The sequence below is a fragment of the Theobroma cacao genome, chromosome 5 (assembly GCF_000208745.1).
Source record: "Theobroma cacao cultivar B97-61/B2 chromosome 5, Criollo_cocoa_genome_V2, whole genome shotgun sequence".
NCBI classification, from domain to species: Eukaryota; Viridiplantae; Streptophyta; class Magnoliopsida; order Malvales; family Malvaceae; genus Theobroma; species Theobroma cacao.
The window spans coordinates 9,435,171-9,449,335 of record NC_030854.1 but is presented as its reverse complement, the minus strand read 5'-3'; the positions used below and the strand labels follow the sequence as shown (position 1 = coordinate 9,449,335).

Below are 14,165 nucleotides of genomic sequence, written 5' to 3'. Positions count from 1 at the left end.
TACTAAAATGAAATTAAAAAATAAGCTTGAAGAGTGGCTAGCTTGTTTGGACCACCTGGCTTTGCTCCAAGGAAAAGAGCCCCCCGCTAATCAGAGCTATTTACTTCACTTTTAAATGGTATGTACTTTTATCAATTATCACCACCACCTCGAAACACTCATTTTCTGTTTTCCATATCATTTTTTGTGGAGTATTTGTAGTTTAGCCTCTAGGCTATATTATTCCTTGTTTTTTTTTTTCTTTTTCTTCTCTTTTTGAAGTAAGACGCCTGAAATGCATGCACTTTGAGTTCCTTAACTGAAATGATTGTTTTGTTTTGTTTGTTCCATTTTTCTTCCTTCAAGCGTCAAAGATAAGTAAGTGGAAGGGGTTAGAACTACCCCCTCGACTTAATCAGAAAAGAGACAGCTGAAGGAATTTGTGAAGAAAAGAAAAAATGCAACCATCATCGCATCATCGTGTGGTTTTAGGGTCATTTTCAGTTTTTCACCAATAACGTTTGCTTCATATGCTGGAGCTGTAGTTAATTGCTTTAAAGTTTATAAGTACATCCTATCATCTCAAATTAACACTTGATTCATGTGCATTATATTATATATCAAACCAGTGACGACTAGTCAATGGATTTATACACACTAATCGACCTAAATTAATGCACTAAGACTTTATGAGATATTGGGGTTGAATTTTCATACTAATACCAATTTTTTGTGTATGGATAAGAAAAAGAAAAATGTCTATGTAATTAATGAACTGAAATTCGCACTACAGAGACAAATAGGAAGTACAATCCAAGCATAGATTTAACCTACGACGTGCTTGTAAACACGACTAAATGATAAACTAAAAAAATTTGTTGATATGAAAGTTTATCTGTTGCATAGTTTCTATTAATTTGATTCCATGAATCTAGAAAATATTGAAAGTTATTTCTTCGTTTCCTCGACTTGCCGGCCCTCAAACTTTTCTTTTTCTTATACCAATGTCTGGTTGGTCGAACAACGATGAAACCAGCTACTAGGGATAATGCGTTTGCTCCCTCCCATGAAACATTGGTTTCCATTACCAAACAAAATCAATTTAATTTCTCAAACGATAAAGACAAAGAAAAATGGTTCAAGTAAACTCTATGTGTGCCTTTTTTTCCCCTTTCTCATAAATTGTTACTTCTATCACAATAACTCCATAGACTTTTCATGCAGAAAATTAATGAATACTATATTTTATTTTATTTTGTGACAAAAATTACAGAAGAAAAAAAACATTCACATAATTAAAATATTTATCTTTCACATCTTTTTCTTAAGTCTAGATTTATTGTTGATTAAAATTTAAAAATATTCCTTAAAAACTTTGAATGAGAAGGTTGCAAAGTCTAATTTAATAATGTATTTGAAATAATAAAATCAATTTTTTTTAAAAAAAGAACCCCGAAAGATTAAAATAAGACAATGTTCATGGAATGGATAAAAAAAATCCAAATTTTAGATGAATGAATCTAAAGAAAAAATGGGTTAAGGGGAAAGAATATAGAAAATAAAACAAAGAATGAGCTCTACATATAATCCTCCTTATTATCTAAACTAACTATTGGAGGGGAAAAGTTAAATATATGGAGGAAACCTTGCAAAATCAGTAATGATTTATCGAAGCAATCGCTGGGAAATTTCACAATAATTTAAGAGCCAAGGCAAAAAAGTGGAGTTGACAAGTTGTTCTCTTTTGCACCAACTATCTTCCTTTAGTCCAATAAAAGGACTTGACATTACGCTAACAAGTTGATCTATGCATCTGCCAACATCACAAAAAATCATTGATATACTACCACTAGACTACTTGACAGTGATGAGAACCCGGCTGAGACTCCTTGGTTCCAGGCTGGAGCCCATGGCTCAATAAGACAAGAGACCTTGTCTCATCCTTCGGAATCATGGGTTTAATCCAAGGCTTTACCTACCCAAATGGGACATTAGTAAAAGTGAAGATGAAGAATAAAAAACATTTTATATGATGTGGACCTAATTATGACATTTGATGGCATTTTGAAGAAGCCCTCATGACCTGCCCTATGCCCCCTATCTTTATTTTGTCAACATGCATACAAACTACTCTATGGACCATTTAGGCAATACCCTATTTGATTGTACGCTAAATACCTGATTATCAAGTTAAATCTCATTTTTTATCTGCAAAATGTTCAATTAGAATTAACAAAAGAGGTATATTCAAATCCCTGGTCGTGTTTTGTCTTAGCAAAAACGTATGATTGTTTTTTTTTTTTTGGGATATAAATCTCATTATCCTTAAACAGTGTGATGAATATGACCAAGGTAAATGCAACAATAGAAATCAGTGAAGTGAAAAGGAAGAAAAAAATGTTTAAAGAAATGAATACAATGACAAGGGCTGTTCCTGCTAGGTGTTAGCCGGCACCAATACTATACTCCTTATATCTCTATCTGCATCCTAATTTGCCATTACAAAGATCTTATTATTGCTATTTGCCAAATGGTAACAACCTCAATATATATATATAAGAGAATCTCTTCAGCCAACCCTAATTCAAACCAAAGCACGAAAATGACTGGAAAATGGGCTTACCAAGATTTGTGTATAACTTATAAAGAATGCTGATACATATATATATATATATATATATAAGTCTACTTACCTGTATAACATATTAATGCTTGTGGTCCTTCTTCCTTTCCTTTTTATTTTTTTTCTTTCTTGTCTAGAATAATTTTTTTTTTTTTTTTTTTTTGCTGTCGGTGACGATTAATGTTTAATAATTTTTTTGCATCTATATTATGATCTTTTAAAGGTAAATTAAGAAGGAATCCTGATGTCATGGAAGCGTCTCTGCTAAGTAAAGTTAAGAAGAAAGCCACATACTAACCTTTCTATTTCTGTTAAATGTACTCATATTTGTGACATAAAGCAAGGAATAAAGGTTGAAATTCTTCCAGAAATTCTTTTAAAAGAAATATATTGTGGTCATCAATTATCATTATTAGGCTTCGGGGATAATTTTTATTAATTGCCCCTCATGTAGCAACCAGCGATTAAGTTTATTTTGATTTTATGGAAAATAATTGTGAATTTTTCGAGTACTATATATACATTCTAGCCAAGCAATAATTAGAAGGTCAACCAAATCTTTGAAATTAAGGGTAATCTAAGAAGTGGTTTTTTTTTTTTTTTTGTTCAGATAATTTACTCTCTTCGATAACAATTTACACCTTTGTGGGATTTTGAATGATTGGCAATTGGCCGAATGATTATAAATTGCAAATTACTAAAAATATTACTAAGTATTTTATTAGGTCAAATTTTGTTGTTTCTACTTTAAATAAAGTTTTCTGTTTTACTATTAAAAAATATTAACAAAAACTGAGTGCCCTTTGGTTTCGGCCTACTGATAAAGAAATTCAGATAGCTTGATTAAAAATAATTATAAATTTTAAGTTAAAAAATAGAACTGATAATTTTGGACACAACACAAGACGACATGAGATTAAATAAGTTTGGATTTAATTTTATTGTGTTTCATATTTTGATCGTGTTAATACACTTGAAACACAAAAATTTCTTGTCTTAACCGTATCAGACACAAGTAACATATTTAATTAATCATGCTAATCGTGTTATTATATTTAAATGCATGTACATAACACGTTTATCAATACGTTAAAATTAATAGTCAAATACTATTTTAGCCTTATATAAATAATTTTAAACAATTATTTTTAAAAAAATTTTGAATTTTATAAGGATAATAATATAATAACACCCAAACCCTAATTTCATAAGGTAATGCTTTAAACTAAATTTTAAATTTTATTTAACTTTTTTTATTTTGATTCAATGTTATTAATATATTGTTTCCATTTCATTATTAGGTTTTGTGATACCGAAATGATGTGACACTGAAGAGCAGGTTTTCAATTTTGGCTTGGATGTTTAGAATTGTTCATGGTTGATGATGTGGTTCATAATATGTATTTAACTATGGTTGAAAATTATTTATGATTTTAGATGTTATTATTATTTTTAAGGTTATATGTTAATGATGGATTTTATTAGTATAATAATAAATTTTATATATGTTATTTATGTTAAACTTTATTATATTTGATATTGTTATTATTTTGTTATAATTATTTTTATAATTATTGATTTTAAATTTGAATAATAAACTCATATTTAATTATAAATATTTTAATTTAATCATGTTAAACAAGTTAAATGTGTTAATCATGTTAAGAAAAAATTATGTTTAATCGTATTTATTAATTGTGTCCTGTTATATAAAAAATCTAAATGCATTTAATAAACATATTAATTGTGTCGTGTTATATAGTTATTAAATATATTCGTATATGTATTTTCATATTTATATTTTCATATTCTGATACGAATAATTGTTCATATCGTATTCAGTTTTGGTTTTATCATGTTTCGTGTCGACATGATTAAGACACAAAAACATGAATCACTAAATTTGTATCAAAATACCATTTGCACTATAAGACATTACATTAGGACTAAGCTGTGCACATTTAAGATAACTTCCTCAAGCTTTCTCAGAATTCACAAAGAAGAGAAAGTTAAAAAGAAAAAGGTTATTGCTAATTAGTGGACAAAGAATAAAATATATGTTGCAGTACTTTAATCTCCAAAGTATTGTTCTGCCTACCTAGAAAAAAACAAAATTAAAGCAAATGACATATTGACCACTCATTGGCATTATAATATTAATTTAAAGACATACCAAAATTTTTGTACAACTGTTAATCTAATACAGCTAAGCCATTAGCAACCAAAAGATTAGGTTTTCTTTTTTAATTTTAATTTTTTAATGACTAGCCTTCTGTCCATCTCTCGGTTAACTTGAAATCTATATTTAAGGTTACCATAAAAAAACCAGAGTTGTCAGAGTTAAAAAAACACAACAGACAGTTATGGTTTTTGCTATAAAAGGATGGGTTGGCTGTTAAAAAATTTGCAAATGGTTTGCCCATTTTCCCTTCATTGCAGAATCCAACTCCCTACTTTGGACCAGAAAATTGGTGCAGCAACCCAACAAAAGTTAAAAGGGGTCCTCCCAAACTTGGATTATTTGAAAGAAAGAAATAATATAAAGCAAGATAGAGATATAAAAAGACAAAAAAAAAAAAAAAGTGGTCATAAAAGGGGGTAGATTTTGTTATTATTTTAAATAATAATGATTTTATCGTACAAAAAACGAAAAATGTTTGACATTATGTTTAATGTTTGAAAAAAATTATTCCATTATTAAGTAATTTTAAAAAAATTATTTTTTATTTTATATAATTAATTTTTTATATTTTTATTTTCAATATATTTTATAATTATTGATTAATTAATTATTATTAATCAAATATATTTTTTATTTTATTTTTTATATGACNCTAAAGCTTTTGAGGTAGCGATATAAGTCAGGGTCAGCCCTTAGGTAAGGGCATCCAAGCAAGGACTTTAAGCTCCAAATTTGAAAAAGCCCCATTTTTTGTACTAATAATAATTTAATTAATTAATTAATTATAAAATTTATTTAATTTAAAATAAAATTAAAACATTTAATTAAAAATAATAAATAAATAAAATATAATTAACATTTTTTAAATAATTCAGAAAATTTTGTAAGTAATGTGCCAAAAACTTGAACCCAACAGTTATTGCCCTCCTTAAAAAATTGGAGGAAACTTAATGGGTTGGAATCTTGATACTTTAGCCCAACGGTTATTAGCTCTGACCTTTGTACCTCCTATGTACTAAAAAATATAGACTTGCATGAAAACTGAAGCTCATTGGTAAGTGGCGTGTAGTTCCATTACACTTGTACGCTTCCATCGGCCGTCTCTCTCTCTCTCTCTCTCTCTCTCTCTCTCTTCCTTGCTTGAAATTGTACCGACATGGCTCCTAACAAATGGGGTTTTTCTGCCTCTCTTGAACTAAGAAACTAGAACCTGTGTCTTCTGTTCTACTGTTATGTGAGTACTTCAGTTTATCTTTCTTTCTTTCTTCAGTTTTCTTTTTTTCTTTGAAGTTTCTGGTTATCATCAGAATCTCTTCTTGTCTTTCTTCTTCTTCTTCTTTTGTTCAGGTTGTGATGATCTCTTCTTGTTGCATCTGCTAGTTTTATCTGTTTTACACTTTTCTCCATCAGGGTTCTGGTTTCTTTCCTTTTTACCCAATTCATCTTTGTTGTCTGCCATGGGGTTTTGGTCCCTTATATTTGTGATGATTTTTTTTTGGGTTATGTTTATGTACGGAAAATCTAAGGGGTTGTTTTCGAAAGAGTGATGCTTGATACGGGAGAACTTGGTAGCTATATATAGTTTCCGCCTTTTTCCTTGATAGTTTTAGTTTCTTAAACAAGGCTTGATTTTGTTTAAGGTTTCCCCTGTCACTGTTGTTACTTGGGATACTAAGGAGATCAATCACTCATGGTGGAGCCTATTTCTGTAAAACCTTATTGCAGATGTTTGATAGGATTTTTCCTTCTTTTTCTTTTCACATAAATTTAGCAAAATTTTATGATGTACTTTTAATTACATATATTTTATGTTGCAGGAATTAGTTAAATAATTGAAATATAGTTAATTTCAAGGGAGGTGTGGCGCCATTGCTGGGATCAGTTTGAGAGGTAAGAATGGCCATGCAAACTCTGTATCTTAAAGAACATGATGGGATTGTACATAATCCCATGGGGCAGTTGGCATCAGTACCAACGCTGCCCTGGTGGAGTGCTTTAGGATCTCAATCCGTTTGTGGGGAATCTTGTGGCCAATTCAAGACTTTGTTGATGGAACATCCCTCTAGTGGAGACCAACTCACTTCTACTAAACAAGCTGGGAGGGCTACTGAACAACAACTGAATAAAGCAAATCCTACTCAGTTCACTATATTCCCTGGTAATCTCATCTCTATCTTTTAGGTTTCCCACTTAAAATCTACTGGTGTTTTCCATTATTAAATATGCTGTAGCCAAATATTTATATGCCAGTAGATATGGAACATCATTTTGTTAGACAAAGCTCTTCATTTTTTATATTTCTCCTCTTGGGAGCACTTCCTGAGCTTTGGTCTAAACAAGGAAAGAGTGAACAAGGTACCTGGATGGTTCTTAGATTTGAAGATTGTCTAAATATTGCGTTATGAAGATCAATTATTTCCAGCCTTTTATCAACAATTTGGTTGGAGATAAGATTGTGGCAATCAGAGTAAAATATACGGCTTACAAAGTTATTGGTGATATAGAAATTCGAGGAATTAGGATGAAAAAAGTAATTTTCAAGTTAGAAGTGTCAATCAAAGCAAGAGAGGTTGTAGTAGCAAGGTTGGATCCCCCTCCCCTGCCGTTTTGGAAATAGATCTACAATTCTTAAGGATAAAGAAATTTATTTCGAAATAGATCTACAATTCTTTTACTTTTTGACGTGTGAATGCTCCTTTTGTCATATTGGATAAAGACATTAGAAGTTGCACTGATGTTGTAGGATATTGGAAACCTTAAGGAGAAGGCAACCTAAAGCCTCTTTAAGTGAGTTCATAAAATTCACTTCTTCACTTTGAAAAGCTTTTCAACTAATTTTGTTTGGTTAAATTTGCTTCATGAGCTAGGTAATACTGACCTTTAAAGGTGCTATCTAAATTGACTCATATAAGGTCAAAACAGAAGGATCTGTTTGCTATCTATGAGAGAATTTCTGCCAATGTTCTTCAAATCCCACTTTTCGCACAAATGAGGTGCAAATGATGAACACTCCAGGTTATGTTAAGATTCATCAAATTTTGCAAGTTATAGCTTAGACAGAAAATGGCTAAAGGCAAGATAATATTTTGGGTAAAGAAGAATAATGGAACTTTTTTAATGAAATGCTCAGGATGGTGAATAAAATAAAATAAGAGCCAAGGTTGGATTCCTGCAATTTGTGATGACACTATAGGATTCATGGTTGCTTGATTTTCTAGAAAGGGAAGATGTCGGGTTTTTTCACATTGAATACAAAAGTTATTAGAACTTCAAGCACTTGATAACTTTAGCTTTTGCTAAGGATATTCTTTGAGTTTCATGCTATGCAGTATTGTTGGGGTATGTAGCCTGTAAAAGTTTTTGTGCATGATGATGCACATAATTTAATTGAGATGTTTCATCATGCCCTCTACCAGGAAAAAGCTAGTAGTACTTGCTCAAAGAATAGAGCACTTTAAGCGCAAGCTTAAGACTGCTGCATGCCTCACGGATTATTATTGAACTTGAATATTTGAGTTTCTTTACCTTCCATCACTTTAGAATTCATTGAAGAACAAGATGATTATATAATAATAGTGCGTTTTTTCTGGACTGCTAGTCAGGATCAATGTTGGCTCTAGTTCTCTCCCCATTTGCCCTTATCATCTGATGGAGTCCACTGAAAGTAATAATTATTTTCCCCTTATGTCCCCTCTTTCTGCAACTTGCTTGAGAATTTTTTTTTTCTTTTTCATCCCATGCAGCCTATTTAATGATCTACAATTTTTATGATTTACTTAAAACTGTAGCTTATGTTGGTTCATTTGTGGTAGAGATGGGCAAAACTATTGACACATAGTTGTAAAGTGCAGATGCTTTTGTCTTTACACAAATTATTAATGCACTGACTATTACTAACCAGCCAAGTGGTTTTCATTCAGGTGATTGCAAAAATTCAGGGGATGGACATAAACCTCAGGCAGTCATCTCTCTGCAATCAGCTCCTTCAGAACATCATGCTCGCTTTGAACTAGGATTTCGTCAGCCCATGGTAATATTCCTTAGAAACTTCCTTCCATTAACTGATTCACTTCTTTGCTACTTAAGTTAAATTTTTTTGCTTCTTGCGTCCAACTGTAGGTCTGTGCAAAATACCCCTACATGGATCAATGCTATGGAGTTTTCTCAACTTATGGACCTCAAATTTCGGTTTGTCTTCCATTATTCCTCTAGCTAGCAACTTCTCTTGATTTATACTGTCTCAATTACATTATGAAGTAAAATATTGTTGTTCCATGTATTTTACTCGATTGTACTGGAGATATTTGATTCTTGCTGAACTATCTAAATAGACATATAACATACAGAGACTGATTTGGGTTATCTTTTCCTTTTTGGTTTGAAGTATTGTAATTTGTAACAAGGAGCTTAAAGTCAAAAATTTTTTGAACTAAATCTTACTTTAGTTTTCCCATTCAGTTGCATTTCCTTTGATCCAGAATTTTCCAATCTTACTATTGAATTTTCTTTTACAAGGCCAGCCAAGCATGTGAAAATTTTACCTTTTAGTCATTTTTTGCTTCCAGCTATATTTGTTGATCATATTACAATAATTACCAAATCTGAAGCTTGCACTTCCACTCATTTCCTTGCTGGGTATGCTTAAAGATTATGGACTTAAGTTTAAGTTTGGATACTCTATGGTTGAGAGAGCTCAAAATCGTCTACCAGTTTGATGTTTAGTGAACCTAATGGGAATATATATTAAAGCCAATGAGGGGCCAGTTGAAAGATGATTTCTGCAAAAAGGTGTTAAGGTGTGCTACAATTTTTAATCTGACAAAACATGTGCATCCATATATCAAAACTATGTAGCTTTGACTTGCTCATACTGCACGGGAAGGAAGCATGATAAACCCCCCAAATTACATATTGCACAAGTGAAAATTTAGAAATAAAAGCTTGGAAAATACAGGCTTTCCTGTTGGATCTTCACATAATCTCCCTCTTGACTGTGTTTCCGGTGGAGATGCTCTTTATCTAAAAATATTTGAAATGCTATCTTGTCCGGTGCTTGGAATGCATAGTTTATCCTTTCCTTCATGTAAAACCTTAACTGATTAATGTAATCCATAATGATTTAGGGTCGTGTTATGCTGCCATTGAATGTGGCAACAGAGGACGGACCAATATATGTAAATGCCAAGCAGTACAATGGAATCATTAGGCGTCGGCAGTCTCGTGCAAAGGCTGTACTTGAGAATAAAGTGACTAAAGCAAGGAAGGTATGATCTCTTTTTGGGTTCCCAATTCACTATTTCTTTTAATTGGGAAAGTTTCGCCAAAGCTTTAATGGAGACAAGCTAGAAGCAAATTTTTGTTTTTCTCAATACTTGCTTCTTGCCTTGATCGTATGCCATGTGATTTAGGCAAAAAATGATTTACCCTCATGGATATAAGCCTCTTGAATCAACCACCTCACTCAACCCAGTTGTAGGAATTTCTAGGTTTGCAAAAGATTGATCCAAATGAGTTGGGCCAGAAATCTTACATTGTATAATTTTCACATGTCAAATGGTTTTGGTTTGAGAGATCTTGACAGTTGCCATTAATCTTGGGGAGGATGTCCTTAATTTAGTTGACTAGAAGCTTTGATATCAGTGATATTTCCAGTAATATGCATGATACGATTTCTGCCTGAGAAAGTGAATATTTAAGATTCCTTATTGGTAGAGTTGAGGTTAGTATGGTTAGTCAATATAAATGTGCAAAAGGATACCTAGTTAAAAAATTTCAAAACTCAATTTATCCTAAAATTTACTAATCACTACTGAGGAACCATATATGCTAGTACCAGATATCTAGGTATCTTAGTCATAGTTATTATTATTATTATTTTTGTTTTTGGCTAAGACTTAGCTACCTAATTTGAATTCACAGGTATTATCTTCAATATGCCATAATTAACGTATCCATGGTGTTTTTGGGTTTTTTGTTTAAATCTTAATCTAGTTCAATGTCTCGAATGAATTCAGTTTCTGTTCTCCAAAGTTATGATCTTGTTCATTGAACTAGATGAAAAACTAAACAAAGTCTTAATTTGAAAGCCATAAAAATCATGAATGTGTGCGGTATATTGTAATTATTAAAGCTATTGGGCATTATTTCAATCAAGACCACCATCAGATGTCTTTCATTGTTAGATGATTCTTCACTTGAAAATTTAAATATCTTCTTCTGCCACAAATATTTAGGTTCTGCTTTTGTTCCACAGCCATATATGCACTACTCACGCCATCTGCATGCAATGCGCCGGCCAAGGGGATGCGGCGGCCGTTTCTTGAACACAAAATGTTCAAACAGTGGCAAAGATGGAATTAAGATGAACAAAGCTGCTGAAGGAAAACTTTGGCACTATGCAGTTTCACAGAATTCTGAAGTCCTGCAATCTGACAGTGGAACCTTGAACTCGTCCAAGGAAGCAAATGGAGGAGGCTCAACTCTTTCAGGGTCAGAGGTGACCAGCGTGTATTCCAGGGGAGATCTTGAACACTTCCCAATCAATCATCTTGGACTGTCTGTCCACACTCTCCCACGCATGGTGGACAATGGGCGTGGTACTGTTATGCCCAGCAAGTGGGTTGCAACAGGAGATAACTGTTGCAACCTTAAAGTTTGATACCGAGGGTATTAGTGGGATTGGTGCTAAGTTCGGTGCACCTACCCACTTTCCCTGGAGCAACCAAATGGAGGAACTTTGTTACATCAGCTGTTGTAGTTTTTGCAACAGGTTTTGGTTCCCTGGATAGTCCAGCCGCCATTTGGTTGTTTAGGCAAATCATTCTTGGCTCATCTTATCTAAAGCTCTTCCTTCCAACTCCGCGCAGCACTGCTGTCCTGGGGTGGTGGATGATGCTAAAACTTTAATGTAAGAAATGGATCAGACTATCAATGGAGTGTTTCCACTGATCCAGTAGAACTTGAATGTTTGATTATGTGCTTGTAATCCTAAATATGTAGAATTGTGGTGTTCCTAAAGCATGCTATCTACTGTTTGTCATGCTTGAGAAATAATATATTGTAGAATATTATGCTTGTGTTTTTATATGTGTTATTCCGTTTGATCTTATTCTCAATCTGTTGTAGAGTTACACCTCTGATAGGAGTATATATGCAAAATTTTCCACTTTAGTACCTTATTGGATGATGAAACAAATTAAATTGAATGTTCGGGCAGTTCCTGATTACGCCATGTGGCTTACTATAATGTGCCTTAGCAGGCCACAGAATGGTGTCATCTACTGCAATTAGGATTCTGGAGAAATAGCTTTCCTAAATCTTCATTCTTTATTTTTCAAATTTGGACTCAGTTTTTTCACTTGTTTTCTCTAGATGTATAATTGTCTGAACTATAGAGGAATTTCGGTTGCAAACATTGAAGATTCGAACCTTGTTTTCTCCTGATTCTCCTTGCTTTTCTAGCTGTGTCATGGACGAACATCGGATCAAAGCTGGACGAAATTTCAAAACAATTTTCTACTAATATCTTAGAGCCTTCAAAAGTGCGATTCTTACTCTTCATGCAGGTTAAGAAAAAGAAAACATAATCTCTCGTCTCTCAATCTTTCTTCTGATATAAACTAGTAGGACAAAAAGGGAGGTAGCTGGTCATATGCTTTGCTTGGATGTCCAAATTGTTTTTTTCTTTCTTCTTTTTTTATAATAAGTAGATATGACCCAGAATCAAAGACACAAAGAGAGCAAGGCAACATGAGAAACACTCGAAACAAAACCTTTGCTATCCTCCTCTTGCTGCTGTTTAGCATGTCAAGATACTTTGTCATGGGAAAAATTCTTGTTAGGGTCATGAACCAGCTGGGAAATCACAGGACTCTGAACATACACTGCCAGTCCCGCGACAATGATCTTGGCTATGTTGCCCTTCCAGATGGCTCTGAATTCGAGTGGAAATTCTCTGTTAATTTCTGGGGCACCACACTGTTTTATTGTAATGTGCAATGGGATCAGTCAGGATGGCACCATTTTGATGCCTACGCATACGAATGGGATTCTAGCCGGTGTCAAACAGAATGTATATGGAAGATCTCAAAGGATGGTCTCTTGCTCAATTATGATCAAGAATTTCAAACCTGGGATCTCATTCCTTTCAAAACATAGGTAACTGATATTGCATGAAATTTTTTTGTTACTTTGAAGCGGCAGCACATCAGAATTGTAGTAGGAAATGCAGAAGCAGCAAATGGTTTGGAGCACAGGCTCAATGAATAATTTGACATATTGGAAAAACTATTATAGGACTGAATTGGTTACAGCCTCTGCACCCTAATTATTCTAGCAGCTGAATCCTTATGCTGCCGCTTTTTGACGTGGAAAGATATTCTCTCCACAAATGATTAGCACTTGCCCATGCCATACCATCTTCCTTAAGAGTTGTACTAGTTACTATGAGTTTGTGATTATTGTCCAATACTAAAATCCCTCAAATTTAACTGTTTTAATCAATAATAACATATCTCACATTTAACACACAAATTTATCTCGATAATATATTTTTTTTCAAAAAAAATAAATCTATTTTCAATAAAATAAATATAAAAAATTACTTCTAAGAAGCACCAATGATAAGTTTGTACATCCTTTGCTCAAAGACTTAGATTTTTTAATTCTCCTTCTCTCGTTAAAAAAAAGATGAAAGTGAAATTCTACAAAAAAAAGCTAAAAAAAAAACCATTATGGACTCCATATTTTATTAGTTTCTATTCAAGCAATAAATGTGAGCCAACTAGATTTTTTTTTTTTTGAAAGGTAAAGTGAAGATTTATTTATCATGGGAATAAGGAACTTGTCTAAATCTGAAACAACATCAGGACCAAGACCCAAGCATAGGATATTGGTAGGTGTATCTCTCATAACTTGATATACCCTCCAATAAACTTTAAAAAAGATCCAGCACAAAATCAGCCATCCAAGATGGAAACAAAAACACCTATCAAGCAAAATAAATGGCCTTCCCCTACACTGAAACTTTGTAGGATAGGGAACAGATCCTTTATACCAAAAACAAAAGAACAAGACTATACAAGAGAATCACCCCTACACTCCTAATAGAAACTAGATCCCAAATAACTAATCAGCACCCCTAAATCAAACTGTACACAAAAACGCAAAAATTAACACCCTCGAAAAGAAACATGGCATAGCAAATCATAGAGATATCCACAGATCGAGAATCTGAAAATCACCCATAAACCTTAACCAAGATTTTAATCCAAATAGTAGCTGAATCTCTTCAAAGCCAAAAAACCAAACTTACTAGAAAATTCTTATGACTTCAGATAACATATCCACTCCATCTTTAGTAAAAGCATCGGCCCTCTGATT

At 32.8% G+C, this 14,165-nt stretch overlaps 2 protein-coding genes across 2 annotated transcripts; both read left to right on the top strand.

Annotated features, from left to right (window-relative positions):
* Nucleotides 5,833-11,887, top strand: LOC18598425 (nuclear transcription factor Y subunit A-10). The gene is made up of 6 exons (XM_007027943.2): nucleotides 5,833-6,018; nucleotides 6,602-6,942; nucleotides 8,705-8,814; nucleotides 8,904-8,972; nucleotides 9,908-10,048; nucleotides 11,038-11,887. The coding sequence occupies exons 2-6, from the start codon at nucleotides 6,681-6,683 to the stop codon at nucleotides 11,440-11,442; spliced, it is 987 nt and encodes a 328-aa protein (XP_007028005.1). The 5' UTR covers nucleotides 5,833-6,018; nucleotides 6,602-6,680; the 3' UTR covers nucleotides 11,443-11,887.
* On the top strand, nucleotides 12,534-13,048 carry LOC108661928 (pumilio homolog 15-like). The gene is made up of 2 exons (XM_018120920.1): nucleotides 12,534-12,879; nucleotides 12,981-13,048. The coding sequence occupies exons 1-2, from the start codon at nucleotides 12,534-12,536 to the stop codon at nucleotides 13,046-13,048; spliced, it is 414 nt and encodes a 137-aa protein (XP_017976409.1).

What these genes read in the sequence shown, in the direction of transcription:
- LOC18598425 (XM_007027943.2), top strand. Translation starts at nt 6,681, where the DNA reads ATGGCCATGCAAACTCTGTATCTTAAAGAACATGATGGGATTGTACAT. An exon ending in TAGGATTTCGTCAGCCCATG is followed by an intron (nt 8,815 to 8,903) that starts GTAATATTCCTT and finishes GTCCAACTGTAG; the next exon opens with GTCTGTGCAAAATACCCCTA. An exon ending in AAGTGACTAAAGCAAGGAAG is followed by an intron (nt 10,049 to 11,037) that starts GTATGATCTCTT and finishes TTTGTTCCACAG; the next exon opens with CCATATATGCACTACTCACG.
- LOC108661928 (XM_018120920.1), top strand. Translation starts at nt 12,534, where the DNA reads ATGAGAAACACTCGAAACAAAACCTTTGCTATCCTCCTCTTGCTGCTG. An exon ending in ATGGAAGATCTCAAAGGATG is followed by an intron (nt 12,880 to 12,980) that starts GTCTCTTGCTCA and finishes GTTACTTTGAAG; the next exon opens with CGGCAGCACATCAGAATTGT.